A 26,251-nucleotide genomic window follows, 5' to 3' on the forward strand; every position below is an offset into this window, starting at 1 on the left:
GAGCGTGTTTGTCTGGTGAGCCTTGGCTTCGTTGACGCACCTTTCTGCATTCCAATCTATCGCCTATATCTGGTCAATTATGAAAACCATAACTTTTGACAATGTATAGGAACGAGTGCATTCATCACGTAGAACAACACATTAGCCCAAACAAAACAGCCGGTAGTCCCACCCTCAAAGCCGGCCTCGGAGATGAAGCGACGGCTACCCCAAAGCGGATAACCGACAGCCTCAACCACCGGAATTTCCCCGCAATCCACGATCTGGGGAAACCTCAAAGTTACCTCCAGACTCCATAAATCACCAGGGAATACCCATCGATACCTATCCCCCTCCTTGAATTATTCGAACTATACCAAAGCATACGAAAGCAAAATGCCTCAACTTCCTCCATACCAATATACCGGCCCGGTCGACTGCACCATCCCCCCGGACCCCACCAAGCTCAAGGGGAAGAGCGTCATCGTGACCGGCGGTAAGACATTCCCAGTCCCATCCCGTGTCCGCCCATCACTAACTAAGCATTCGACACCAGGCGCAAACGGCATGGGCGAAACCACCGTCCGCCAATTCGCCGCAGCAGGCGCATACGTGACAATCGCCGACGTGAACGTCGAGCGCGGCCAACAGCTCGCAGCCGAACTCGCGCCGAATGCGCAATTTGTGAAATGCAACATCATCTCGTGGGATGAGCAGGTCGCTATGTTTGAGGCTGCCATTGCGAACTCGCCGAGTCGCAGCTGTGATGTCGTCATTGCAAATGCGGGGATTTCTCGCGCGAGTGGGGATAGTCTTTGGCCGTTGGATGGTGAGTCTTCTTTCCCAAGTACCCTGTCTGTCTTGTCTTGTTCTGTGAAGCTCGAACCAAGAGGTTTTGGGGAGGGTGGACTTGAAATGACCCCAAGCTAAGAGTGACGTGACGGTAGACATCAACGCCCCACCCGTAAAACCAACCCTCAGCATCGTCGACGTCAACCTCACGGGCACACTATACACATGGAAGCTGGCCGTACACTACTTCCGGAAACAGCCCGACAGCGAGGACCGGGATCGGTGCTTTATCATCACGGGGAGTATGGTTGCTTGGATTGATTCTCCTGTAGGCCCCCTGCCCCCGTTTCCCTTCCGCATAGGGAATTTTATATCAGATATAGAATATGGATGTGGAAGATAAAGGACGGAGATTGTGCTAACGCGGTGCACCGCGAGAACAGGCAAACTGGCAATACACATGCAGCAAATACGCCCTGCGCGGGCTGATGCGCGTTGCGCGGCGGAACTCGTGGGAGCAGGGGATTCGGATCAATTATGTGGCGCCTTGGTGTGTTACCCATCCTATTTATTCACCTTGTTTCCACCTACCCATGACTTGTATGGTGAATACTAATCATGGAAACGATGGACAGCTACATAAAATCCGCCATCCGCAGCCCAACCTACGAAGCAGAACTGATCAGCAAGGGCGTTGAGTTCGCGCCACAGGAGGACGTTGCGAAATGTTTCATGCGCATTGCGACGGATAGGACTATTAATGGTACATATTCACCCTTTCTTTCGTCGCCTTGTCTCTTCCTACAGCGCGAAATATCTGTGCTAATGTGTGCATGTGGCAGGCCATTCATTGATGATAACTCCGGCATCCGTTGCAAAAGAAGGCTTCATGGACGTCGATATGGATGACTATACCGAGGGGTACTTTAAGAAGACGCAGGATTTGCAGTTGCGGATTATTGAGGATCAGTGGGTGGAGGGGTGGGAGAAGGGGAGGACGGCCGAGGGGGGGAAGAAGGCGTAGATGGTCTGGGAAAGTTAAGACTAGGATATACCACACGGAAATCACAGGATATTTCTTGAATACTTTGTTCGTTTTTACTCTACTTCTCAGCCGACTGGCGCTTTATCCTACCATGTCAATGCCATCCAGGCATGGGGACTTGGTCAAAGGACGAGATCAGAATAGAGGCGCCCTCAACGACTGGATAGTACGCGGAGCATCCTGAGGTTGACCTTGGGAGCCACGTAGCAGTCAAGGATTTGCTTTTTTCCTCTGTATTAATTGCTACGTTCGTTTCTAACGGCAAGGGCTTTTACGCAAATTAGCAGGGTTGTATCTATGGCCGTGGTCTCAAAGAAATTCCTAACTATATAACTATACTTCCTCACCTGCTAGAATGCATGAATCTCAAATGGACCCGGTTGGGGGTTACCCAGCGCGAACAGAATCCCCTCAACAACAGTCTCATCCCATTTCTTTGACACGGACAACGCGTCCCCATACCGCCGGAACCCATGCGGAACGCCCCTAAAGACATTCGTCTTCGTCGGAACCCTAAACGCTCGGTTAGCAGAGTGCACCACCAGGGCCACCAAGCCAGGACCATAAGCAAGTGTAGGGGAAACGAAAATTTCGCAAACATACCCATTCTCACTCAGCAGCTTCGCAAACAACAACCCCTCATCACGCAGCGGATCCCTCCCCGCAACCCCAAACGTCGCAGGCGGCAACCCTTTCACCTGCTGCGCACTCGCATTCCCAGGATTGAGCCTTAGGTCCTTCTCTAGATCCTTACTCCCGCCCTGCAAACCAAGAAGCTCCAAAAACAGCTTCACCCGCGCAAACGGCAGGACCGGCGCCTCGCGATTCTCAACCCAACTCGAGACACTGGGGTCGCGCAGCTGCGCGATCTGCAACGCGTAGCAGTCGTAGTGAACCAGGGCGGGGATCATAAGTACTTGTCCCTTGATCTTGGGCCTGGCTGCCAGAGCTTTGTCGTGGCCGATATTCTGCGCAAGGACCGTCGAGGCCGTCAACCACGCGCCCGCGGAAATCCCACCTACAATGACCTTCTCGGGGTCACCCGTGATCTCCGGCAGATGCAAGTTCTCGTGGATCCAGTGGAAAGCATCTTCCGTGTCGTTCCAGGCGACTGGGTACTTGTGTTCGGGCGTGTGTCGGTAGTTGACGTTTATTACGACGATTGGGGTTCCCTGGTCTGCGAGGGTTGCGACGATCCGGGAGCAGGATGAGTCTTCTGAGGAGAGGGTCCCGAAGAGGAAGCCGCCACCGTGGAGGTGGATGTAGACGGGGAGGGGCTTTGATGTATCGACGTTGATGGGGCGGTAGGTGCGGGCTTCGAGGGTGAAGCCGTCGCGGGTTGGGATGCGGAGGTTGTGGAGGGTTACTTTTTTGTTGAGGCCTGGTAGGATATTAGTTCGGTTTAGTATGGAAAAGAGAGAAGGGAAAGAGGGAGGGGTACCCTGCTCAACCATCTCGCGCGCCGCAACTTCCTCGCGGCCTTTGTTCGTGACATTCTTGAGCTGCTCGGTGGTGAGGTCGGGTATGGTCGTGGGGAGGGTCTTTTCGAGCGCGATCCACTCCTCGCTGGGGCCGGTATATTCTGAGAAATCCATCGCTCTGCGCTTCTATCTCACGACCGAAAAAGAGCAATCGTCAAGCAAGTAGAATAGACAAAAGAAGCGCCAAGTTCGGCAGTTACGTGACTTGCATCAGCTAAATCCACTCCGACTCGGCTCGGCTGTCGATTATTGTAGTCAAAAAGGATAACCGGAGAATGAAGTCCGGCGCCGAAAACCATTCTCCAGTTTAAGTACCTCCAACTTCCTCGGTACATAGCGAGGCTATCATATATACCCCGCATCTTGTGCAACAGGAATCGGCACAGGATCCGATCTCTCCGGTTCTACCCTCGTTGACCCCTCCATTGCAAATCGTAAGGAAAACAAAGCGAAAAGAAAAGAGAGATAGAGAGAGAGAGAGAGAGAGAGAGAAGATGGCCGACATCCCAACAACACCCCCCTCACGCTCCCTCCACGGCAAAACAGCCATCGTCACGGGCGCAGGATGCCACGGCGACGGGATCGGCAATGGGCGCGCAATCGCAATCCTCCTCGCGAGCGACGGGTGTAATGTCCTCTGCGTGGACCGGAACCTCGAGTGGGCGGAGAAGACGGTTGCCATGATTACAGAACAAGCGGAAGCGCGGTCGAAATCTGAATATCAATCAAACTCTGCCTCAGCCTATGGGAAAGCAATCGCCGTCCAAGCAGACGTCACAATCGCATCCGACTGCGAGTCCGTGGTCAACACAGCCCTCTCCACATTCTCGCGCCTCGACATCCTAGTCAACAACGTCGGCATCGCGGGCGCCTCAGGGACGGTCATCGACGTCGACATGGAGCAGTGGGCAAAGAGTCTGGAAGTGAATGTGTCGAGTATGGTTCTCGTATCAAAGTATGCAGTCCCCGCGATGCTGAAGAATGAGCGCGACGAGGGCGGGATGCGCGGGAGTATCGTCAACATGGGCTCTGTTGCGGGACTCCGCGGTGGCACGCCGCATCTGCTGTATCCGACAAGCAAGGGGGCTGTTGTGCAGCTCACCAGGGCCATGGCGGCGCATCATGCGGAAGAGGGGATTAGGGTGAATTGTGTTTGTCCGGGGGTGAGTCTTTCCTTGCAATGGATACCGTACTCTTCGTATGTACTACTAACGGTTTCTGGATGTAGATGCTCTTCACGCCAATGATGTACGCCGGCGGCATGTCTGAGGAAGCGCGCGAGGCTCGCCGCAAGCGCAGTCTGTTGCAGACAGAGGGAAACGGGTGGGACTGCGCGACGGCTGTAGTCTTCCTCGCCGGGCCACACGCGCGCTGGATGACGGGGGTCATTCTCCCCGTCGACGCTGGGACGACGGCAGCGGTTGGGATTGGGATGCCCAAAAGCGCCAGTGTTAATGGGTAGCGAGCGATTTCATTCGGCACATATACTCTCATACCAGAATAAGTAACCACGCACTGTACATACATATCCAACCACAGTTCAAATCCTATCCACATCGCATGTGTGAACAGAAGAATTTTACTAGGAGCTATCACCCGAACCATAGCTAATGTGGTTGTTATCACACCTTTTCGGCCGACGGGCATGTTGATAGAATGGAAGCGATTGCGCAAAACATCCCCAGGGTATCTATCATGTTAAGATCTAAGGAACAAGCGCAACCCTGTCCTCAACGACTCCCTCCCCCAGCTCCCTCAAGTATCTTGGAAAATCAACCAATTTCCCCGTCTTAACTCTCGGCTCAATAACCCCGCGAGCAATAAGCCCAAGAACCTCCTCGAGATCCTTATACTGCCCCCCATACGAAAACACAAAACTCAGCCTCTTCCGGATTCCATTCTTCATATCCAACTTGTTCACCCGCTCCCCAGTCCCAATACACAATATCTTCCCACCGGGCCGGACAATCCGCTGCGCATCGGCAAACGTCTGCGCCGCGCCGACGAATTCGAGGACAGTGTCAATCTTGATCCCTTTCTCCGCAATAAACTCGGGGATGGAGACCCCCAGGGGAACGATGTCGCATTCGGGGAGGCCCAGGGCCCGTGCGGCGTCGAGTTTCTCAGGGCGCAGATCCGAGACGAGGACGCGTGCGCCAATGTGGCTGTGGACGATTTGGAGCGCGTTGAAGCCGAGCCCGCCCAGTCCAAAGAGAAAGACGGTTTCGGCTTTCTGGACTTGGGCGCGGCGGACGATCCCGTGGTACGCGGTTGTTACGGCGTCGGTTGCTATTGCGCCGACTTGTGGAGTGACTCCTATGCACCACGCATGAGTACGCAGGTCGTTGCCTAAGTCCGAGAAGGGTAGAAGGGGTATGCATTAGAAATACGTACCATCAGGCAGCGGCACAGCCCCTCGGACATCGATTGCCACGTACTCCGCATAAAACCCATCCTGTCCGATGCCGTGGTGCATTCCTGAGGGACAGAGCTGGACGAGGTCCCGCGAGCACTCGGAGCATGTATCCAGGCCGCAGCCGGGGACGGCGAGGAGGGCGACTTTTCCTCCCTAGACACGCGCACGTCAGCTTCGCTTAAAATGCCTCGTTTTGGTCTGCTGGGTATAGGTATATGGAATCGGGCAACGTACGATTTCGAACCGGGCATCTGTTACTTCGGGTCCGATGCCGACGATTTCGCCGCACCCTTCGTGGCCCTACACATCGACCAGGTCAGTCGTAGCTTCGTAATGTGGGGATGTAGAGAGAAAGATGAACATGCCAGTGTATAGACATCGTTGAACTGCGGTCTATCCTCGACGTCGAGGAGGGCTTGGTCGCTATGGCAGACTAGACGGTTCATTAGAGACACAATTGCTGGGAGTTATGCTTTGGGTGACGAACCTCCTGATGCGAGGAGCTTGACGAGAAGGCCGGTTGGTGGGATGGCGGGAACGGGGATTTCTTCCCAGACCTGCTTACGCTTAACAACGATTCGAAAGTGAGGGTGCAGGAGTGCATACTGGGACAGGGTTGCCTTTGTGCTTTCGCCAGGCGTGCATTGTAGCGGGGATGGACATTTTGAGTATATATCGATGGGTCCGTGACGGTATGGATGTAGAACTATTGAAGTCCATCTACACAGAGCAAACACAAGTATATAAGTAGATCTGGATATTCAAACCCCGCAATCAGTCTCAAAATGGATAACCGAATAAATTCACTGCTATGGATATTGGAAACGAAATCTAACTCCTCCCGACATGACCGTAGTCATCACGCTCACTGCTTCAACGGCTCCGGCATCTCGACATACCACGAAAGATCCTGCTCGGGATCCATCTCATACTCCAGGAACCCATTCCCCAAGAATCTAAAGCTGTTCACACTATTGTACGTAATCTCAAAATCCTCAGGCCGCAGCTCACTAATCAACCTGTTGAACAGCAGCGCCGAACCCCCAAAGAGCGCAGTCACCCGCCCATCAGCCTTGTTCCGCTTGTACCAGCTCTTGCACCCGCCAGTCCAGACAATCGTCTTGTGCACTTCGTCGCCGTACCGGACCGAGGCTTCCTCGGCGGATTTCTTGGGCACAACGCATTTGATGTCTTCTGTTGCGATCTTCTTGATCCACTTCACAAAGTAGTCGCCCGTCCAGTTTAGGGCTTCGACGAGGGATCCATGCCCGCCGAGCGAGTTGGGCCCCGTGAAGATGAAGTAGTTGGGGAAGCCGGCTGTTGCGACGGAGAGGTAGGACTCCGGCTCGTCGGCCCACTTCTCTGCGAGGTTCGCCCCGTTTTGTCCGATGAGGGGGAATTTCGGGCGGTGCGAGACGTCAAAGCCCGTGGCGCAGACGACGACGTCGCACTCAAAGGTCTTGCCGTCGGCTGTGTGCACGGCGTTCTCGCTAATGTGCGTGATCGGGCTGTCGGTCAGGTTGCAGTTGGGCTTGGAAAAGGACTCGAGGTATCCTGGACCGGGCGTCACACGCCTGCACCCCACCTCCCACTTGGGGATGAGGATCCGGCAGAGCTCCGGGTCGTAGTTGAGCTTTGCAGCCATCTGCTCGGTGCCGAAGCGGACTGCTTCCTCGTTGTACTCGCCCTTGAGGAACAGCTTGAACGCCTTGTTTGTCCGGTCGATGATGCCCTTGCGGTATTGGTGGTGATACTCTGGATCTTGAAACTTCTTCTTCTCTTCGTCTGTGAATGTTGGGTTGACTTCGTCGGTTTTCCGGCCAAGATGTCTGGATGCTGGCAAGCGATAATAGATCCAACCGCTGGATCTGACGAAATTGACGACTTCTGTCCCCGGGAGGGCCGCCATCTGAGGGGTAATCTGGATCCCCGAAGACCCATTCCCAATTACGGCAATGCGCTTGTTCGAGTAATCGAAGCTGTGGTCCCATTCTGCCGAATGCACAATCTTGCCCTTAAAGTCGTGGAGGCCCTGAATGGTCGGCCAGGAGGGATGGCATAGCACGCCCTGGCCGCTGATGACGATTTCTGCATACTCGTCACGCTGGACACCTTCATGCTCAACAGTCACTTTCCACACGCCGTCGTTCTCGTTCCATCGGGCAGCGACGACGCGCGTGTTTAGCTGTACATCCCGGTCGAGGTTCCATTTCGCGACTGTCTTTTTGATATACTCTTGGATCTCGGGACCGCTGGCGTAGAACTTTGACCAGTTGGGATTTGGGTCGAAGGGGAAGGCGTAGATGTGTGCTTCATCCATTTGTTAGCAGCATATTCGCTATAACTAGGCATATCGCTTACGAACCTGGGACATCGCATTGTACTCCCGGGTAATTGTTCACCAACCACGTTCCTCCAATGTCGCTTCGCATCTCGAAGATCTTGTGTGTGACGAACTCTTCCAGCTCCTTGAATCGATGCTGGATCTTGTGCGCCATCAACAGCCCCGAGAAGCCGGCGCCGATGGTGATGACGCGCAGCTTGCGCGGTGTGTAGCCATACTGGTTGTTCAGAGGCACATATCGCGGATGTGGAGGTTTCTCTGTTGGAGTTGTGTCTGGAACAGGAGCTGTGCCATTTGTGTGGCCGTTTGTGTGGCCGTTGGTCTCTGCGTGGCCGTTGACGGCGGGTTGTTGTTCGGTTGGGATGGCCATCTTGTGTATCTGATGTCTAGTCTGTGGTCTTGAAGAGATAGCTGCGTGTCGGTCTTATAAAAGAGACGTCGATCGTACGGTGCATTCCTCTCGCATTTTGCTGGACATTGACTCCCGAGTCGGGTCGCAACCAGGGCTGTCCCTTTGGGGTAACCCGAGTGTGGAGAGTGATACCGGCTACTTACCGTATTTTTCGACAGTGGATGTCTGGGCGACTCCAAATACACCCCAATACACAAGCTACGAGAGCTCCACAGGTCTCACCGGCCGAAGCAAGCAGGCCAGACTAACCGACAGCTGGAGATTGGCTGGTCGCTGGATCTGGAGACTCCCCCCGCACCCCGGATCTCCTTGCCCCAGAGCTCACAGCCGAAGCTGCTGCTCACTGCCGATGCTCTCGACATTCTGTCTTCCCATCTTCGATCGCATCAGGCCATCATGGTTACCTCGACTCCCTGGCTGCAATTCACCGGCCATCAGCCAAAGCGGAAACGGGCCGAGCTGGCTTGCACAATCTGTCATAGCAAAAAGGTATCTCTAGCTGGCCTAACCCAGATACATCTAGGCTAACCTGACAGGTTCGATGCGACCTTCAAGTCCGCACCGGGCAGGGTCTCAGCAACTGCACGAATTGCGACTCTGCCGGCAAAGAATGTCGCATGCGGCCGTCCAAACGGGTTACGCGGCGACGCGGTCCACTGACGCCTCCAGACAGCAGCGGTAGTGGTGGCAGTGGTGACAGCACCAGGCAGGGACAGCCGGCGCAAACACAGCCGGTGGATGCACAGCCGGTCGAACAAGGTGCAAAGGACACCGCCGATGAGAGCATCGCCCTGCGCGAGCCCCCTCCAGAGTGGATCTGGAGCTTTGACCATTCCAACCCTCTGCCAGAGACCACCCATCCGACGCAGCCCCTCCACCCTCCCATTGATCCTGTTGGCGACAACCCCAGCTGTTCCCCTGCGACTTGCCGCACCGACGATACCGAAACCCGGCGCGACCTCTCCTCGCGATACTACGAGCTCGAGATCCAAGCCGACGCCCGCAATCAGGAACAGCGTCTCCTCGCCCAGCAACAGCCGGACCCTCGACTCCTCCCCAGTCCAGACCTGCAGCAGAGCTTCATCGAGACATACCTCGAGTACTGCTCGCCGTGGTGTCCAGTCCTCGACCGCGATCAGCTCAACATCGACGAGCTGTCTCAATCGCCGCTCCTCGTGAACGCCCTCGCCATTGTCGGCAGTCACATTCAACCCCCAATAATCCCCAATGACGGCCCAGCAGCCTATTACAAGCGAGCGCGCAACCTGTTTTATGACGACGCCGAACCCGATGTCGTGCGCTCATTGCAAGCCGTCTCTCTCTTCTACTGGTGGAGCCCGCGCCCTCCATCTGTTCTTCACCGTCACTCGTCCTGGTGGTGGACCAGCTGTGTAGTCCGACACTGCCAGCAACTCGGCGTCCACCATCAACCCTCGCTCGGCCCTGGTCCTGCCTCTTCTCAACACAATCATCCTGCAAACCACCGTTCCCATCTCATCCGCAGGCGTATCTGGTGGACAGCGTTTGCTCGCGAACGTCTTACTTCCATCTGTCAGGGGAAGCCATCGATTATCGACGAAGCTGACTGCGACATCACGGAACCCACTCTCGACGACTTTCCCGACGCGTTGATCGATCACAACGCACGCATCCGTGCTGAGATCTTCATCTATTGGGTCCGACTTTGTGCCATCATTGGCCGGATAGCCAAGTACCTCGCTCGCCCTACCTCTGATGTCAACACGCCCTTTCCCACCCACCTCGCCCGCGAACTCATCACATGGGTTCAATCCCTCCCACCACACCTCCAACTTCCTATCAACGCAGACCGCACCACAACTTTCAACCGTGATGTTCACCAACTGCACCTTCCATACCTCGCCGTCATCATAATGCTCCATCTGAAGCAACCTTATCAACCGCACCACCCCGAAGCCTACCCACCCGCCATACTTGCTGCATCGTGCGTGGCCCGCATTTTCCGCGACACCCTCGCGCGAGGCGGGACACGCTTCCTCATGGCCATTACAGGCTGGTACTGTGGGATGGCGTTTATCGCGCTTCTACAAGCCTGTCGCGTGGATGGTCTCGCTGCAGCCGCAAACGAGGATCTGGATATCCTTACCTTGGCTGTTGATCAGCTCAGGACAATGTGGCCAACTGCCGAAATCTTCCATGCGGGGTTCCAACGCCTTAGACCAAGCGCGGCAGGCGCAGAGGCTCTGCTTTCCTTGTCGAATTCAGATCCTGCACAGGCTGGGCCTGCCCATACTGTAACTAGCGTGGGCCAAGAATCTGACCCCGGTCCCATTCCGGGCACGGCGGCGCACAACCCGCTGGAAGGGATCGACTGGATGGAATACTTTCCGTTTGCCACGGCGCAGACGAGCCGTGTTGCAGAGCGGCTCCTGGTCCCGCATACCGACGAGATCTTCTTCGAGGACTTTGAGACAATGGTCCAGTTTCAAGACTTGTTTGGTGATTATACCTTGTCAGATATGAACCTATTCACGTAGTTTTCGGATCTTCTCAATGTATCATGAATTTATCCAGAGACCAACCAACGCCAAAACTTGATATCAAACAGTAAAAACGCTTCCTAGTTAATCATATGTAATCACCAAATCCTCATACTCCCTCGCAGCAACATCATCCGCCCTCGCTCTATACCCGGGAGCAGGCCCGTTATACCTTGCAATAATCCGCTTCTGCTTATGCGCCAGGTTCTTGTTGACCCCTGTCATCCACGAGTCCACCTCGTTGGCAAGTAGACCCTCGGCGCATGTATGCACATGCTCCGTCCACTCCTCGACTTTCTCCCTTGTACACTCCGCAGACGTAACCCCCTTCTGGCTCGCCCACCGGATAAACTCGGCGATCCAATGGCTGGCGTACTCGATACTCCTGCGCGGCCGTTAGTCAACACCCCACCACCAGAATCAACCAGAGGGGGAACAGGGCAGAAATAAAAAAAAAAGCCCAAACGCACCTAGGAAAGTTCCCGAACATTTGATGCGGGCCCATGCAGTACAAAGCATTCGGTAGGCCTTCGGAAAACAGGCCCAAGAAAGTTTTCGGGCCTTCACTCCATTTCTCAGATAACTTCACGCCTCCCTTGCCGCGGAAATCAATTGCGCTAAACGCGCCCGTCACGGCATCGAAGCCCGTCGCGTAGATGAGGATGTCGAGGTCGTACGCGCTATCCCGGGTCTTGATGCCTGATGGCGTGATTCGTTCTATAGGGTCTGCTTTGACGTCGACGAGGGAGACGTTGGGCCGGTTGTAGGTCTCGAAATACCCGGATTCGAGTGGGACGCGTTTGGTGCCGAAGCCATGGCATTCTACGCACTCTTTTGTTAGCTCACTGTACGGCCATACTCTTTGTGACGAAAAATGTGGTGGGTTTAATGAGGGTAGGGATGGGACGGGGGGTGAGGGGCACATACTCGGAATCAACAACTCGGCCGTCTTGGGATCCTTGACGCGCTGTCTGATCTTCCTCGCAATAAAGTCCGAATACAACCGATTCGCCTCACGGTTCGTGTTGATATCATGGAAATTTGACAGCCACTTCTCGAACCCGCGCGTCTGGTACAGCGCCTCCCAGAACTTCTCCCTCTCCTCTTCGGATACACTAAACACGCTCGCGGGGTTGCTCTTGTGGATGAAGCACGAGTACGACTCCTTGCACCGGCGAAAGATCTCGGGGTACCGTTTCCGGATCTCGTCCATCTCCTCCGGGGAAATAGGTCCGTTGTTCAGTGGTGCGCTCCAATTCGGCGTTCGTTGGAAGACGGTCAAGTGGCCGGCCGTCTTTGCAACCTCCTGAATCGTCTGGATCCCCGTCGCGCCTGTCCCAATAATCCCCACCCTCTTCCCCTCGAAGTTTACAGGCTCATGCGGCCACCGCGCCGTATGGATCGCCAACCCCTTGAAATCATGCACGCCAGGGATATTCGGCAGCGTATATGCATTCAGGATCCCCATGCACGTCACCAGCCACCGGCTAGAGTATGTGCTCCCGCGCTCGTCGGTGAGGAGCCAGGATTTGGACGCGTCTTGGTAGTGCGCTGCTGTGACTCGTGTGTTGAATTGCATTCCGGGACGGAGGTTGAACTTGTCGACGAGGAACTCGCAGTATCGGAGTGTTTCGGGCTGTGCGGCGAAGTGCTCGCTCCAGGACCATTCGTCTAGAACCTCCTGGTCGAAGGAGAAGCCGTAGGAGTAGGATTCCGAGTCGAAGCGCTGTTCACCGAAAGACAGACAATTTTGTTAGTGACTGATTTGGGTCTCGATATGCTCGTGCGGGGGGTATGGGAGAATAGAGGAAGACCTACAGCACCGGGATATCTGTTCCAAAACCACGTCCCTCCGGGCCCCGAAGCGGCTTCTAGCACCCTTGCGCGCAGACCCATTGTGCGCATCTGGTGCAGGGTGTAGATGCCGCTGAGGCCCGCGCCGATGATCAGGACGTCGTAGTCGAGGTGGTCATTTTTGTGGGTGAAGGGGGGTGATTCGATGCTGCCCATGGCGACTCTGATTCTGCTTTCGGGGTCGATTATTGAGTGGAGTGGTGATGCAATGAACTCTGGAGTTTGCGTATGTTGATGCGACGATGTGAACATGGGGAATATAAAGTGACAGCCGGATGTCGCGGGGTCGGTCCTTGTCCGGGACACGGTCAAAGAAGTCTAGGGTTCTCCAGATCGAGTGCAGCCATCTCCACATTTCGTGCGTCGAGTGCCGGCGGTTATCCGAATGCGGACTGCCGAGCCGGAGTGGGATCATGCTCGGCTACGGAGAGATGGTGTGTTCATTCAGAATTATGTCCCAATCAGATTCATTACCTTTCAATTATTATCATGGACATTGTCATCTACTCTGTACTCTCGCCCAGCACCCCCTTTGCCCTCCAGTACCCCTCCAACTGCCTCAAAAACGCCCACCGCAGCTTCCTCCCCCACCCCTTGTCCTTCCACTCATTCAGCGACTCTGGAAAATGCGCCACCCCATCCCGCACCGCAAAATCATGCGCAATAATGACAAACACATCCTCGTCGCAATCCACCTCCTGCAACTTGCCAATCGTCTCCATCGCCAGCGGGATGTCGTGTCCGAACGTCGGTTCGAAGAGACTATCGTTCTTCCCTCGGCCTCTGGATTTCTGCAGTTCTTCCCATGCGCTTCCGGGGCAGAATGCCGATTCGCATCCGTGTATAACTGGGTGCGGGGTTATGGATTCGGGGAGAGGGAGGTATTTCGAGGGCCGGAAAATCCCCGTGTAATGCGCGATGTCGCCGCCCATCAGGATGAATGTGTCTGGGTTTGTAGTTGTGCGTGCGAGGCCGCAGAGGTGCCCGATTGCGTGACCGGGGCTGTCGAGCAAGTAGAAGCTGCCGTCGCCGAAGTAGTCGTACGCGGGGAATTGGCCGATGCGCAGGCTGTCGTGTGGGAAAGGGATTTCGCGGAGGGTGCGGTTTCTATACGTTTACTTTCAGTTAGACAGGGGGGCAGTGGGGAAGCCAAATGTAGGTGTGTAACGCACGCATAGTCGCTCTCGCGGATGGGAGAGTCTGGATTCGTAGGATATCCGGGGAGCATGGCCTCTTTGAAGCCTGGTCCGACGATTAGGTCTGTGGTTGAGGGAAAGGTCGAGGGGTCGCCGATGTGGTCCCAGTGCCAGTGACTATATCCATATCAGCTCTGGCAAGATATCCTTTGAAATAAGGCGCGCACCTCCAGATGACAGCCTCTATCTCCTCCGGCTGAATGCCGTGCTCCTCGAGTATCTCTGCCACATTGTGCGTAACTTCGATATCGTACCCCGTCGTCGGGATGTAGTCTGCGATCTTGGGCGCGTAGTTCTGCCAGTCTTTTCGAATTCCAAGGTCGAATACCAGCTTGCGACCGGACGAGTGTTCTATCACGAAGGAGAAGGCGGGGTTGCGTGCGAATGTCTCGAGACCAGGCACTTGGGGGGTCATGAACCGTTTCAAATGCGAGGGCCCAAAGTTGACTGGGTTGATCAGTCTGACAGTAACAGACTCCCCCTCGGGGATTTCAAAAAGACGATCGTTAGCCATTGTTTCGCTGCAATGTGTCCACGCATGACTCGATCTGACTTGACTTGTGCGGAGATTTATGACAGCTCGGCCTTTCTCCGGATCCCCCGCATCCACAATGTGGAGAAGCACTAGTCCGAGTAATGATACTGGTAGGATACCGGTAGTAATGCAGCAATACGCCCAGGTTTCCAATACATGGCCCGAAACTCAAAAAAAGCCAGAGCTGGGGATAGTTTCATGGAGGTCATCGACCTCGTGGGTGAGCTGTGGGTCGTCTTCCCCAGATTCATTCACTCCTTCCTCGCCTTTGTCCATCTGTACTCCGTCCGTGGTATGCCTTGACTGCCCCGGAGTTGACCTCTTGGTATCACATCCTTGTCATTATAAAACTGCCCTCCCTCCCATCCCTTCTGGCTCACGGCCGCCTTGCCTGCTTACTGGTACACCTACACGACATTGCGTTTCTACTTGCTGTCTACCTGCCATGGACACCTCCACTCAGGACAGCCTGTCCGATGGCAAGATTGGCCATGCGGCCGACCACGTCGAGACCTCGACATCTGTCGACAAGACCGAGAAGAACGAGAAGAACGAGAAGATCGATACCACTCACACCGATGAAGCAATGAAGGTTCTGGCCCGTTATACGGGCGACGAATCGTGGGAGCCTTCTGAGGAGAAGCGGCTCGTCCGGAAGATCGACTGGAAGCTCTTACCCCTGCTATGCCTGACCTATGGGTTGCAGTATTATGACAAGGCAATGTTGTCTCAAGCAGTATGTGCCCTATTCTATTCTCTCTCAGACTACTCTAAGTCATAGGAACTACGGTTTACTGACTTTTCAGGCACTCTTTGGCCTCCGCGAGGACCTAGGTCTCACCGTCGGCAATAGGTACTCCATGTCAGCGGCCATTTTCTACCTAGGATTCATCGTTGGAGCGTACCCAACCATGTTTTTTGCGCAGAGATATCCTATCCACCACGTGGCATCGGTCATAGTCACGCTGTGGGGCATATGTCTTATTTTGACGCCTGTCTGCCACAATTATCAGTCGCTGTATGCTCAGCGGTTCTTCTTGGGATTGCTTGAGAGCGGTATCTCTCCTATGTTCATGGTTATTGTTGTATGTTAAACTCCCCCTGAGTGTCTATCACATGCTGAATGTTGTGTAGGGCGGCTGGTACAAGAAAGATGAGCAGGCTCTACGCATGGGGTACGTATTCCTTCCTCTTTCCATATCAGGAAGCCAGACTAACCATCTATGAATCCTAGAATTTGGTACGCGTGTACCGGATACGTGAGTATCTTCAGTCCATTAATCAACTACGGCCTGGGCCACATTAAGGGTTCCCTGTCGTCTTGGGAGTATATGTATCTCTTCGCCGGTGCTATCACAATCATATGGGGCGTGATTTTGAATTTCGTGCTTCCCGCGGACCCCATCAACGCGCGGGGGTTTGATGAACGCGAGCGGTATATCTCCGTGGCTAGAATGCGCAGCAATAACAGCGGAGTGCGTAATACTCACTTCAAGATGGGTCAGGTGGTCGAACTCCTTCTTGATATCAAGTTTTGGTTGATTTTTCTCACGGCTTTTCTTGCCATGGTGAGTTTTTACGGCATTTTATCGCGTCTAAGCTAACTAGAATTCGAATCCTAGATCGCCAATGCCCCGATTTCTACGTTCACGCCAATAATCATTAATTCCTTTGGTTTTAGCACCCTCGAGTCACTTCTACTTGTCATTCCCTCAGGGTTCTACGCCGGAACCATGATGTTGATCCTCCCGTGGATCTCGTACAAGTATATGAGCAAGGGGATCCGCTCCTGGCTTGTGGTTGGCTGTCAGCTTGTCACAATGGTTGCGTGTATTCTTCTACTAACCCTGCCGCTCGATCAAACTGGTGGGCTTCTCTTTGCGTGCTATATCATGCCAACTGTGGGTGCGGGTTACGCCGTGCTTATGGGTCTTCAAATCGGCAATATTGCCGGCTACACCAAGCGTTCGCTTTCTTCTAGTGGCCTGTACATTGGCTACTGTCTTGGTATATTCTTCTCTCCGTTTCTCTGCTGTATGTAACTAATCGGGCTGGGCAGGTAACTTCGTGGGGCCGCTTTGCTTCAGAGCACAGGACTACCCACGATACGTCCCGGGCTTTATCGTCACTGTTGTGACGACTGTTATTGCTGGAATTCTCGTTCTCATTTACCGATACGTCTGCCTCCGTGATAACGCCCGCCGCGATGCTTCTGGCGTTCTTGAGGGCTTCGAGAACGCGTATCAGGATGATTTGACTGACAAGACGGTAAACAGGCATTCTAGACAGAATCCAAGGCAGAGCTGACTCTTACAGAATCCTCAATTCCGGTACACTGTTTAGTTAGTCTCTTCCAATCTTGGCGGTATAGGGTAATTGGTAGCTATAGTTCAAGTCACGTGTATATAATTCACCGAATAGGAAAGAGCCCTGACGTAAGTTGTTGCCTGAGGCAGCCAAGCCTGCAGGCCACCGCAATTGGGTCCACTTGAGCTTCACCTGCAGTCACTGCATCCAAACGAACCTGCTTTGTTCCACACTCTCTCATTCTTCTTTCATTCTTAATTCCTTTCCACTTCTCTTCTCTTCTCCTCTCCCTCCTTTCCTAAACTCTAGAAGATGCCCTAGTCCTCATCCGCTCTCTACCCAACCCATCAACCTACGTTCCCTCACCTCTCTCACTGTGTTAGCTCGCTCCTACGAACACGTCACGTCATGGTCTCCCTCTGGCCATTCAAGGTACGTCGGCCCGACCATCACACTCCGCAAGAGGAGACAGTCCATTTCCTAACATTCTCTTCTCTCTCTACGAACAGGGCGAAGACTCCTCCCCAGCCTTCTTCGAAAAAACCCTCTCCACCCTCTCTGAGAAAATCACCCGCGCAACCACCCGCCTCGACCTTCACCGCCAGCACGCCCGCCGCTTCAAGGCCCTCTGGACCCTCTACACCACCTTCGTTTACCTCCTCTACTCGATTATCCTCGCGCTTGTGCTCGGGTGGCAGAATTGGGGGGTCAAGGAATATGCGGCGATTGTTGGGGGGCCTGTCGTGTATGTTCAACTGTGATCGGGCGGACGAACCGGGCGGCGCTCGAGAGTTTGAAACAGGTGCGGTTGCTAACGACTTGCGCGCGCAGAATCTACATCGTCCGAGCCGGCGGCGCCAGATACTACGAATACCGAATCAACAATACGCAGCGATATCTGGAGAACCTGAACAATCAGCGCGACGAGACGATTGAGAAGCTCAAGGTCGCGACAAAGTACAACTCCACGCAGCAGCTGCTCGAGAAGTACGCCGGCGACTCACCGAAACAGCGGGCGAAGAGCGGCGACCAGAAACCGAAAAGTGAAGCGGGGAAACGGAAGCCTTCCCAACCGCAACAACCCCCGGTGCAGCGCACGGGCATCCCGCCACCTCCCACTGCGAATATCCGTCGCTCGACGGCGCAGTCTCCGCCACAACAGCCTTCCTCTCCTTACCCGCCGCAGCAACAGCAGAGTCCACAGTTGCCGCCAAACCTGAATGCACCCCTACCACCTGTACCACAATCCGGTCCCCCCGGCCTCGACGAGCCAGGCTTCGCGCCAAACGCCTTCCCCGCGCCGCAGCAGTACATCGAGCACTCACGCTGGTACGACCGCCTCCTGGACGTCCTCCTCGGCGAAGACGAGACCCAGCCAAAGAACCGGATTGTCCTCATCTGCGGGACATGTCGCCTCGTGAACGGGCAGGCGCCGCCGGGTGTGAAATCACTTGAAGAGCTCGGCCGCTGGCGGTGTGGAGGGTGTGGCGCGTGGAACGGGGAAGAGAGTGCGACGAAGAAAGTCCTTGCTGATATCAAGGCTGAGGCTGGGCCGGCGGTGGAATCGGATCCCGAGGCTGAAGGCGATATCGAGCACCGCTCTTCTGCGTCTACGGATGACGGCGTGATTGTTGCGAGGGATGAGGATGAGGATGGAGATGGCGGGCAGGAGCAGGGAATCATCGAGTCGCAGAGCTCGTCCGGGGCTGAGACGCCGAGTGAAGAGGTAGATGTAGAGGAAGAAGAGCCGCAGAGTGCGCCGAGGACGAGATCTCGGGTGCGGAGGCGCGGGCGCAAGGGGTGAAGATGTGATGTGATGTGATGTCATGATCAGATTCGATTTCATTGGGTTTGCTTACCTTTCGGTTTCTTTTCTTTTCCTTTCCCTTTCCCTTTTTTAAGCTTGAGGTTCTCTCGGTTTCCTTTTTGTCACGTCTATCTGTCCCTGAAGCGTTTCTGTTTCCTTTACTTTACTTTTCTACATTGAACCTGAGACTGCATGCAAGTCGAGATCAATAAAGGCTCGGCTGGTCGATTCAACATACTCTGGATCTTGGCCTTGTATGCATGCGTAGTTGAAGATTGCAGAGGTCATTCTTGCTCAGGTAACCTCTATAAAGAGGGCGGATACCTGCGCAGCCTCGTAGACGCTATGGACTGGGAACTCCAATGATTTGTGGAGATACGCCAGAAGATATCTACATATTTCAAATCATCTATTCCAAGGTGTATTTAGAAAACCGAAATCCAACGCAGTCTCCCTTGGTTCATGTACAAAAATCTTCCAATATCCATCTCTGTCCAGCCTTGTCCAGAAAAGCATCCAAGCATTGAAATCCCAATCTCATCCTGGAAGAGTAAAGGAAATATCTAAGATCCACAAAAGCCCAGGCCCTCAAAATTCCATCGCGCTTGCTCTATCATCATCATCATCATCATTATCCAAGTCCTTCTCCATCACCACCTCCATCTCCACCTCCACCTCCATTTCTTTCTCAATATCACCACCGTCAAGACCATTATCAATACCAATACCGTCGTCATCGCCAATAAGATTAGCGCCAACGCCACTCCCCTGCGTCGAACGCAGCACCGCGATGACCGCCTCCGCAGCCCTAATCTCCGCCTCCTCACTGCTCAAGCACCCGCTCACAACGATATCCTCGATGCTGTGGCTGGGCAGGGTTGCAGTGCATGTGTATGTTGCTTCTTCCTCGGCTACGCCATCCTCGCCGCCACTTCCAGCTCCACTTTCACTCTCCCCATCGCCATCCCCCACCGTATCCCCCACCATCTTGACCACACGCAGAGTCCTGAACTTAACATCCGACCTCGCAAAAACCTGCGCGCGTTGCAACGGGTGAACAACATCCACACTATGCTCGAGGACATACCGCGCATACGGGAGGAGACCCAGTTTCTCAAGAAAGGCTGAGCACGCGGCCACGTCGCCGGCGGTGTCGATGAAGATGGCGCCGAGGAGGGATTCAATCATGTCCGAGAGGAATTTCTCCGGGTGCATGGTTGCGAGGGAGCCCCAGGGGTATTTCGGGTTATTTGGGTTTGGGGACGAGGGGGTTGAGCGTGGGGACAGGATATGGTTGGGTTGGGATGGCGATGGCGATGGCGATGGGTGCAGATGCGCGAGGATAGCGGGTCGTTGCTGCATATACCTCGGCAGCGTCTTTGTCTTTAGCGTAGTGAGTATTGGCGTTGTCGGAGAATGCCGTAGATACGTGTAGAGATGATGCGTCGTGCTCGTCGCCACGGTCTCAACCCGATTATCTCCATCCGAATCCGTAACAACAACCTCCGTCCCCGGAACCTCCCATCCAAACTCCAAACAGAAGAATGCAAGCAGATTTGCATTGACAAGCGCATGCTTGATCCGCGTCATCTCGCCCTGCGGGATCTGTCTCAGGCCGTGATGCTCCTGCGAGTGTGCGAGGATTATATCAACGATGATCATATCGAGGACAGCGTCGCCGAGGAATTCAAGCCGTTGGTAGGACTGCGTTGTGGAGTCGTGTTGGCAGGAGGGGTGGGTGAGTGCTTCGGTTAGGAGGGTTTTGCTGGTGAATGTGTAGCCGATGTTCTCTTCGAGGAGTTCGTAGTGGATTGGTCGTGGTTGGGGATGGTCTTGGGATTGGTTAAGGTTTGCGTTCTGGTCCAGAGACATGGCCATATCCGGGGTGATGATTCGCAGCTCGGGGAAGAACGTCAGCAGACACGCCTGCGCATTCACATGCCCACCATCGATATACGCAGCCCCAATAAGCGCCTCGACGACATCAGCAAGAACCTTGGTAGACATCTCGCGCTTCGTCGTCCCACTCTCCATCTTGAGCTTCTCCCCAATAACCGGCGCAACCCATCGCCTCGGCGTAAACATCTTCCCAATAATAAAACTATCCAGCCCGACCTTCAACGCCGCCCGCGCAAGCCGTCCATTCTGCACAATCGCATCACGACCCTCGCTGAGATACCCCTCGTGCCACGTCCGATGCTGATAGAAGAGCGAGAAGGAGACTGTGTACTTGAGCACGGAGTCGCCGAAGAACTCGTACCGCTGGTAATTGCTCGGCGCCTGCGCCGAGGGCATGGTGATTGCCGTGATGACGTTTCTGATGTCGCCGAAGGGGACGCTTTGGAGGATCGTCTCGCAGAGTTTCGTTGCGACGAGGGCGGCTTCGAGGCGGTTGATTATCACGGGGATGAACCGGCCGAAGATCGTTTCGGTTGCGGGGAGTTTGTCGATTGTGCATTGGTCAGCGGAGATGATGCGTTTCTTCGTAGGGGATCCAAGGAGTGCCGCCTGCTGCTGCTCGCTCTCATTCGCTGGTGGGAAGTCTTCTGGTGCGGAGCGTTTTGTAGATGTGGCGAGGGTCTGCTGCTGTAGGAGGTTTCGGCGCTTAGGGTACGGGTCGCATTCTAGTGAGAGTGGGTCATTTGTGCCTGAGACGACCCAGCGCTTGAAAACGAGGACTTCGCCAAAGCGCGCGCGGTCGCGGACTATTCCCATGAGATCTGAGTGGCGGTTGCTAGTGAAGACGTCTTGCGCTGGCTCGTGGCCGCGATGTTTCTCCAGCCAGGGTGGCAGCTCGGAGGGTGGTACGTCCGGGGTGAAGAGGGCGATGTAGTCGCGGTCAGCGGGGAGGGGTCTCGTTATCGAGGCCTGGAGATACAGAGCTGTGATAGTCCGCATCTTCTCCAGGTCTTCAGTGGACAAATCGATCTGCTGCGCAGCCTCAAACTCGACCGTGTACGTCGTCTCATTATCCCAAAACAGTGTCATGGGTTCCAGCGGCGGCGGCACAGTCGGGCACAGCAGCTTCATATACGCAACGTCCCCATTATGACGGACAAAGATGCGACTCGAATGCACCCCCGGCGTCTCCGACGACCACGAATACGCCCAGTCAACCCAAGGATCGTACTGCTCCGAGACCTCCATGACGGCCGGGAGCAGAGCGAGATCCTTCAGCGTAAATTCGCGGCTTTTCGTAAGCGGAAGCAGATTACCATTGACAAGCCCAGCCTCATACAGCGCCTTGTACGCCTGGAACGCAGCCTCCTTCCTCGCCGCGCGCTCGGTCATCCACCACGAGCGGCCCTCCGTGCGTCTTACATCCGGATGCACGCAGCTCGGCAGCGTAACCTTGCCCTTTACTTGCAGCCCATCGCTCTCGAACGAGAATTCCGGTCTGTTGTCGACGTACGATTGGTGCGGGAGGATCGAGCAAAAGTGGTACAGATGCTGCGTGGCATTATCAGCGGTAAGTATCGCGCCCGTAGCCTCAACGCAGAACCGCGAGTGCACATCCTCTTCCGTAGTCTCGAGTGCGCGCAGCTCTTCCAATCGGCGCTGGTCATCCCGGTACGCCTCCTCCATGACTCTCTCGAGATCCTGCCACTTGTGCAGATGCGAGTTATCGTCGTCCGTCGAGAGCAAGATTGCATACGTCGAGTGCTGTCGTCGTGCGCGGCCGCGCCGCTGCAGGAACGACTTTAGGTTCGGCGGGCGGTTGTAGCAGACGACGACGCTGCAGGCGCTGACGTCGATGCCTTCTTCTAGGACGTCCGTTGCGACGATGAGGTTCTTGCGCCCGCGGCGGAAGTCGTCGAGTGTGTTGCGCTGCATCTTTGCTGTGAGCAGCTCGCCGAGAATGTCCTTGCGGTTGGTTGACGTCGACATGCCAACGAAGCCGCCGGTGCGGAATCGGTCTCGGGTTAAGGGGTGAATAGAGAGGAGGTGAGCCATTACGGCGACGGCTGCGCGCTGCTGGGCGAAGATGAGGCCCGAAAAGTCGCGCTCTTCTGTGGTTGTTAGGAATGAGACTAGGGCTTCGAACTTCGGCGAGACGGGGAAATCGGCGGGGTCTGTTGAGTGCAGGTTGAAGTCCGGGACCGGTAGTTGCGAAAGGATATCTACGAGATATTTCCGCTCCTCGGTATCTAGATCCAACGTGACCGAATTATTGTGGACTTTACCCCGGAGTTGCTCGAGCGACGTCCAGATGAAATAGTCGGCCGCCCAGGGACCAAGCTCGGTGAAGATATGCTCGACTCTGTCAACGAATCGTTTCAACTGGTCCCTGCAGTAAGTCTTCTCTGTTAAGAGCACCTTCTTCAACGCATGTCCGTTTGGAGAGCTACGCCTTAGCTTCTTCACATAAGGGTCATTTTCAAGATCTAGCGATTCCCAGGCCTGCAAGAGTGCTGCTTGCGTTGCGCCCCTGGGTGCGTCTAAGGCGACTGGTGTGAACAAAACCCGCTGCAGCTCGGGTCTATGCGTGTGTGCCAGCAGTTCATGCCGGTGAGCTTGAGGCGTCGTGCAGATGGAGCTCATATTCGACTCGATGGTGCTATAAACCATTAGTTCCGGCACCAAGAACCAACTTCTCTACCTACAGCAACTCCTCACGACTCGACCCAGCACTAGCTGTCAGACCCAAAATACGCGGAACAGCATCCGGACCAAACCTTGCAACAGCAGGATGGTAAAAGTCTCTCATAATCTTGTTCGCGGGATGATTCCGCACGCAATGATGCGCTAATCTGTCAGTCAAGATACCACCTTCTCCCTTGAAAAAACATACCTTCATCGAAGATAATAAGCCCAAGTTGCGAAATCCTAACGAAGCCGTGCGTCATCGCATCAACAAGAACAGCATGCGTCGATATAACGACTTGGACATCCTGGAGAACGGCATCCCAGATAGCCTGCTCGGTCCACAGCTCGACCTTGTCTAGGCCGGTGAGCGTCCTCGACTTTGCAGCTGGGATGTGCTGTGAGATGACCTTGTGCTGCTGGAGACACAGTGCGACGGTTGGTGCCAGAAACCATATGAGCTAGAAACTGGATGTTAACTGACAGTCCAATTGCGAGAGACTTGAAACGTACCTTTCCATCAGAATTCTCCAGCTCATGCATTATTCGCAGGAGAGCGCTAGATAATGAATTAGCCGAGTCGACTACATTATCCCCGGGGATGTACGTACATGTGTGTTTTCCCACTTCCAGTGCCCATCTATATCTGTTAACAGATTTCCTAACATGTTTGTTGTCACATACCGCGACGATGATGTTGTCCTTCAGGCTCGCCTCGAACATCTCCAGCTGGTAGCTCCGCGCCCGATAGGCGGGGAGGTCGGGCTCCCCCGGTGCAATGGCGGCCATTCCGTCAAATCGCCAGCGATTACTTGGAGATGGCAAGTGAGAGGTGCATGACGGAGGTGAAAGGCACAAGCTTCCAGGTTGACTCGAAGGCTGAAGGTATGCGCCGAGGTGGGGCGTCAGTTGAAAGTCAGTGGTGGGGTAAACAAAGCAAACAACTGCATCCACCAACCAGACCGAATGAGGCTACAAAGTACATTCTTGAAAACTTCTAGGCAACTCTCACCCGAGAGATACTGAACAATCCATAGAATCTAAACATTGCGTTCGCATTATGTAGTATAAACGACCCAGGACAGAGTAGCTTTTGTCCCAATGGAATCGAAGCCTCAGACCTGCCAGACACCGCAGAACACCTTCAAGGCCAGAATGGAAACCTAACAATTGCGCCGTACACCGTGGATCAGAAGAAAACAGATAATGGTAATATCGAGCGACGCTGGTAGAAAAAGTTGCGAGCAAAAGGCTCGCACACAGGGTAATAGAAACAGGCGTCAATGCATACAACACAGGTTCGGCTCATTGAACCATCGGTAGCCCGTGGGTCGGTGGTTCCGTCTTCGTGGCCTCAGAGTGGTCAGGCTGGCCATCCTCACCGCGCCCGCGGCGAGCTTGGAAGTTGTTGGCAAGGAAGGCTTCCTCGTTGGGGTGTTTGCGCATTCCTAGCCCGGCTTCCGCTATGCGGTTCAACGAGTTCATTTCATCGTTGGCAATCGAAACCTGGCTCTGGGGTGAACCTTGTTGCGGGGCGTTCGGGGGCGCGGGTCGAGAGGCAGGCTGTGGTACAGAGATTTCGGCGCGTGGCTGGCTCAGGTCGATATTTCCCGGCAGCTCGGGGACTTCACCTTGCGAGTCCAGTAACCGCGATTGAAGGTTGATAATGTACTCGCGTAGTTGGTAGTTTTCAGCCTGCAAAGCTTTGAACTCCTGCGACATGACCTCAAATTCCTTCACCTGCTCCTCCAGTTTGCGGATATAGCTCTCTTTTCGTTGACGGAAAGCTCTCTACTCCAGTTAGTTAGTGACATGTATCTCTGTATCTCGGCCTGGGGAGGTCACGTACTTGAGCGGCACGATTCTGGGCAGCACGCTTCGACGTAGATAGCGGTCGTTTGCCATATGTCTTCGACTGGTCTTGACCAGTCGGGTCCGCTTGCGTTGGTGGTTGAGGGGGAGGTGGGAGCATGGCGGCGCCGGAAATCGCAGGGTCGATGTTGTTTTGATCGCGTGGACTCGTGGCATTGGGTTGCAGATGGTGAGGTTGCGGGTTCGGCTGCGGCGGGCGCGCTTGTTGCGCGTGCTGCGCGTGCTGGGACAAGTGCTGGTGCGCCGACGCTGCGAGCAGCGAGTCGTGGAGCACTATACATAGCAAGCATGTTAACAAGTCATAACAGTTAGGAAGGTCGCTTGGGTGAGCGCGGTACGTCGCGGGAAGCCTAAAGGCTATGCGACACCAGTCGCCACCGAGGATGAGCCCCTGGGGTCGGGGTTCATTGGCAAGAGCATGTTGCTTACCTTGATCAGCAGGATCCTAAGCCAAAAATCATCGTCAGCGTCATGTTTTGATACTTGTGAGCAACGCGACCGCGAGCAGGCGACTCGGAAGGAGACGCGTGGATGAGGTCATCTCGCGCCGGCGACTCTGCCAGCTGCGGCGAGACGCGAGCTTTATAGCAAGAAGCGCCCTTCCGACGAGCAAGAGATCAAGCAGCGCGACAGCTGGAGCTGGAGACCGGCCGATCGATCTGATGACAAACCGCGAGGGGATAACTAAGGCTTGCTTACCTGAGCAGATGTTTGCATGCTTGGATGCGGCGCTGGAGCTAGTGCAGGCTGCATGGAGAAGATGTCGATTCAGAGACAATCGACGCGCCCGACAGGAGATACGACGGGTCAATTCGAGGCAGACAGACGACGAGCAGGAAGCTATAGCCCGGATATAGGGACAGAGGCTCGCGAGAGGGGCAGAGGGTGGAATGAATGGGGGAGTACGCAAAGAAACGCGAAAGCTGAGGTAAGCAGCGGCCTGTAGGTGGAATTCAAAGTCCAAAGTTCGACTGGTCCTGGGCTCGTCGCGGTGCCTGCTGACTGTGTTCTTATGAAATGAGGGTGATGCGTTCGCTGATTAGTGATGATGTTTAGCTTGGGAGATGATCTCGTAAGCAGAGGAGGGAAGGAGCAAAGGGACTGGAGC

At 54.8% G+C, this 26,251-nt stretch overlaps 12 protein-coding genes across 12 annotated transcripts; 5 read left to right on the forward strand and 7 right to left on the reverse strand.

Annotated features, from left to right (window-relative positions):
* Positions 1–375: 375 nt before the first annotated feature.
* BJX68DRAFT_267684 (uncharacterized protein) lies at positions 376–1,795 on the forward strand (the record flags this gene model as incomplete). The annotated part of the gene is made up of 6 exons (XM_071045875.1): positions 376–475; positions 536–808; positions 927–1,099; positions 1,215–1,321; positions 1,407–1,534; positions 1,614–1,795. The coding sequence occupies 6 exons, from the start codon at positions 376–378 to the stop codon at positions 1,793–1,795; spliced, it is 963 nt and encodes a 320-aa protein (XP_070898145.1).
* A 371-nt stretch (positions 1,796–2,166) lies between these two features.
* On the reverse strand, positions 2,167–3,549 carry BJX68DRAFT_276310 (alpha/beta hydrolase; the record flags this gene model as incomplete). The annotated part of the gene is made up of 3 exons (XM_071048071.1): positions 3,258–3,549; positions 2,420–3,197; positions 2,167–2,329 (listed from the first exon to the last, which is right to left on the reverse strand). Exons 1-3 carry the CDS (start codon positions 3,409–3,411, stop codon positions 2,167–2,169), a joined length of 1,095 nt encoding a protein of 364 aa, XP_070898146.1. The 5' UTR covers positions 3,412–3,549.
* Positions 3,550–3,791: 242 nt separating this feature from the next.
* On the forward strand, positions 3,792–4,759 carry BJX68DRAFT_255842 (SDR family NAD(P)-dependent oxidoreductase; the record flags this gene model as incomplete). Its single annotated transcript, XM_071043110.1, has 2 exons — positions 3,792–4,460; positions 4,526–4,759. The coding sequence occupies 2 exons, from the start codon at positions 3,792–3,794 to the stop codon at positions 4,757–4,759; spliced, it is 903 nt and encodes a 300-aa protein (XP_070898147.1).
* Positions 4,760–5,002: 243 nt separating this feature from the next.
* On the reverse strand, positions 5,003–6,376 carry BJX68DRAFT_255843 (zinc-binding dehydrogenase; the record flags this gene model as incomplete). The annotated part of the gene is made up of 6 exons (XM_071043111.1): positions 5,003–5,613; positions 5,692–5,866; positions 5,948–6,013; positions 6,079–6,146; positions 6,201–6,270; positions 6,320–6,376. 6 exons carry the CDS (start codon positions 6,374–6,376, stop codon positions 5,003–5,005), a joined length of 1,047 nt encoding a protein of 348 aa, XP_070898148.1.
* A 147-nt stretch (positions 6,377–6,523) lies between these two features.
* BJX68DRAFT_276312 (flavin-containing monooxygenase) lies at positions 6,524–8,427 on the reverse strand (the record flags this gene model as incomplete). Its single annotated transcript, XM_071048072.1, has 2 exons — positions 6,524–8,023; positions 8,079–8,427. 2 exons carry the CDS (start codon positions 8,425–8,427, stop codon positions 6,579–6,581), a joined length of 1,794 nt encoding a protein of 597 aa, XP_070898149.1. The 3' UTR covers positions 6,524–6,578.
* A 438-nt stretch (positions 8,428–8,865) lies between these two features.
* On the forward strand, positions 8,866–10,985 carry BJX68DRAFT_267689 (transcription factor domain-containing protein; the record flags this gene model as incomplete). Its single annotated transcript, XM_071045876.1, has 2 exons — positions 8,866–8,958; positions 9,006–10,985. The coding sequence occupies 2 exons, from the start codon at positions 8,866–8,868 to the stop codon at positions 10,983–10,985; spliced, it is 2,073 nt and encodes a 690-aa protein (XP_070898150.1).
* Positions 10,986–11,072: 87 nt separating this feature from the next.
* Positions 11,073–12,998, reverse strand: BJX68DRAFT_267690 (flavin-containing monooxygenase; the record flags this gene model as incomplete). The annotated part of the gene is made up of 4 exons (XM_071045877.1): positions 11,073–11,373; positions 11,459–11,810; positions 11,916–12,714; positions 12,807–12,998. 4 exons carry the CDS (start codon positions 12,996–12,998, stop codon positions 11,073–11,075), a joined length of 1,644 nt encoding a protein of 547 aa, XP_070898151.1.
* Positions 12,999–13,330: 332 nt separating this feature from the next.
* On the reverse strand, positions 13,331–14,552 carry BJX68DRAFT_276317 (MBL fold metallo-hydrolase; the record flags this gene model as incomplete). Its single annotated transcript, XM_071048073.1, has 3 exons — positions 13,331–13,949; positions 14,015–14,155; positions 14,206–14,552. The coding sequence occupies 3 exons, from the start codon at positions 14,550–14,552 to the stop codon at positions 13,346–13,348; spliced, it is 1,092 nt and encodes a 363-aa protein (XP_070898152.1). The 3' UTR covers positions 13,331–13,345.
* Positions 14,553–15,018: 466 nt separating this feature from the next.
* BJX68DRAFT_255848 (major facilitator superfamily domain-containing protein) lies at positions 15,019–16,916 on the forward strand (the record flags this gene model as incomplete). The annotated part of the gene is made up of 7 exons (XM_071043112.1): positions 15,019–15,309; positions 15,380–15,658; positions 15,708–15,748; positions 15,808–16,141; positions 16,196–16,580; positions 16,633–16,841; positions 16,890–16,916. The coding sequence occupies 7 exons, from the start codon at positions 15,019–15,021 to the stop codon at positions 16,914–16,916; spliced, it is 1,566 nt and encodes a 521-aa protein (XP_070898153.1).
* Positions 16,917–17,288: 372 nt separating this feature from the next.
* On the forward strand, positions 17,289–18,684 carry BJX68DRAFT_267693 (uncharacterized protein; the record flags this gene model as incomplete). The annotated part of the gene is made up of 3 exons (XM_071045878.1): positions 17,289–17,312; positions 17,390–17,625; positions 17,712–18,684. The coding sequence occupies 3 exons, from the start codon at positions 17,289–17,291 to the stop codon at positions 18,682–18,684; spliced, it is 1,233 nt and encodes a 410-aa protein (XP_070898154.1).
* A 591-nt stretch (positions 18,685–19,275) lies between these two features.
* Positions 19,276–24,060, reverse strand: BJX68DRAFT_267694 (putative RNA helicase/RNAse III; the record flags this gene model as incomplete). The annotated part of the gene is made up of 6 exons (XM_071045879.1): positions 19,276–23,245; positions 23,292–23,433; positions 23,480–23,732; positions 23,785–23,830; positions 23,883–23,911; positions 23,956–24,060. 6 exons carry the CDS (start codon positions 24,058–24,060, stop codon positions 19,276–19,278), a joined length of 4,545 nt encoding a protein of 1,514 aa, XP_070898155.1.
* Positions 24,061–24,222: 162 nt separating this feature from the next.
* Positions 24,223–25,617, reverse strand: BJX68DRAFT_103280 (uncharacterized protein). Its single transcript, XM_071035777.1, has 3 exons — positions 25,573–25,617; positions 25,121–25,439; positions 24,223–25,062 (listed from the first exon to the last, which is right to left on the reverse strand). The coding sequence occupies exons 2-3, from the start codon at positions 25,241–25,243 to the stop codon at positions 24,577–24,579; spliced, it is 609 nt and encodes a 202-aa protein (XP_070898156.1). The 5' UTR covers positions 25,244–25,439; positions 25,573–25,617; the 3' UTR covers positions 24,223–24,576.
* Between the last annotated feature and the right edge of the window lie 634 nt (positions 25,618–26,251).

The sequence above is a fragment of the Aspergillus pseudodeflectus genome (genome assembly GCF_044049435.1).
Source record: "Aspergillus pseudodeflectus strain CBS 756.74 chromosome Unknown BJX68scaffold_26, whole genome shotgun sequence".
NCBI classification, from domain to species: Eukaryota; Fungi; Ascomycota; class Eurotiomycetes; order Eurotiales; family Aspergillaceae; genus Aspergillus; species Aspergillus pseudodeflectus.

Excerpts from the sequence above, each read along its gene's own strand:
- BJX68DRAFT_103280 (XM_071035777.1), bottom strand. The coding sequence starts at position 25,243 with ATGCTCCCACCTCCCCCTCAACCACCAACGCAAGCGGACCCGACTGGT. Across the intron at positions 25,063-25,120 it reads CCCAGAATCGTGCCGCTCAA|AGAGCTTTCCGTCAACGAAA; the intron begins GTACGTGACCTC and ends TAACTGGAGTAG.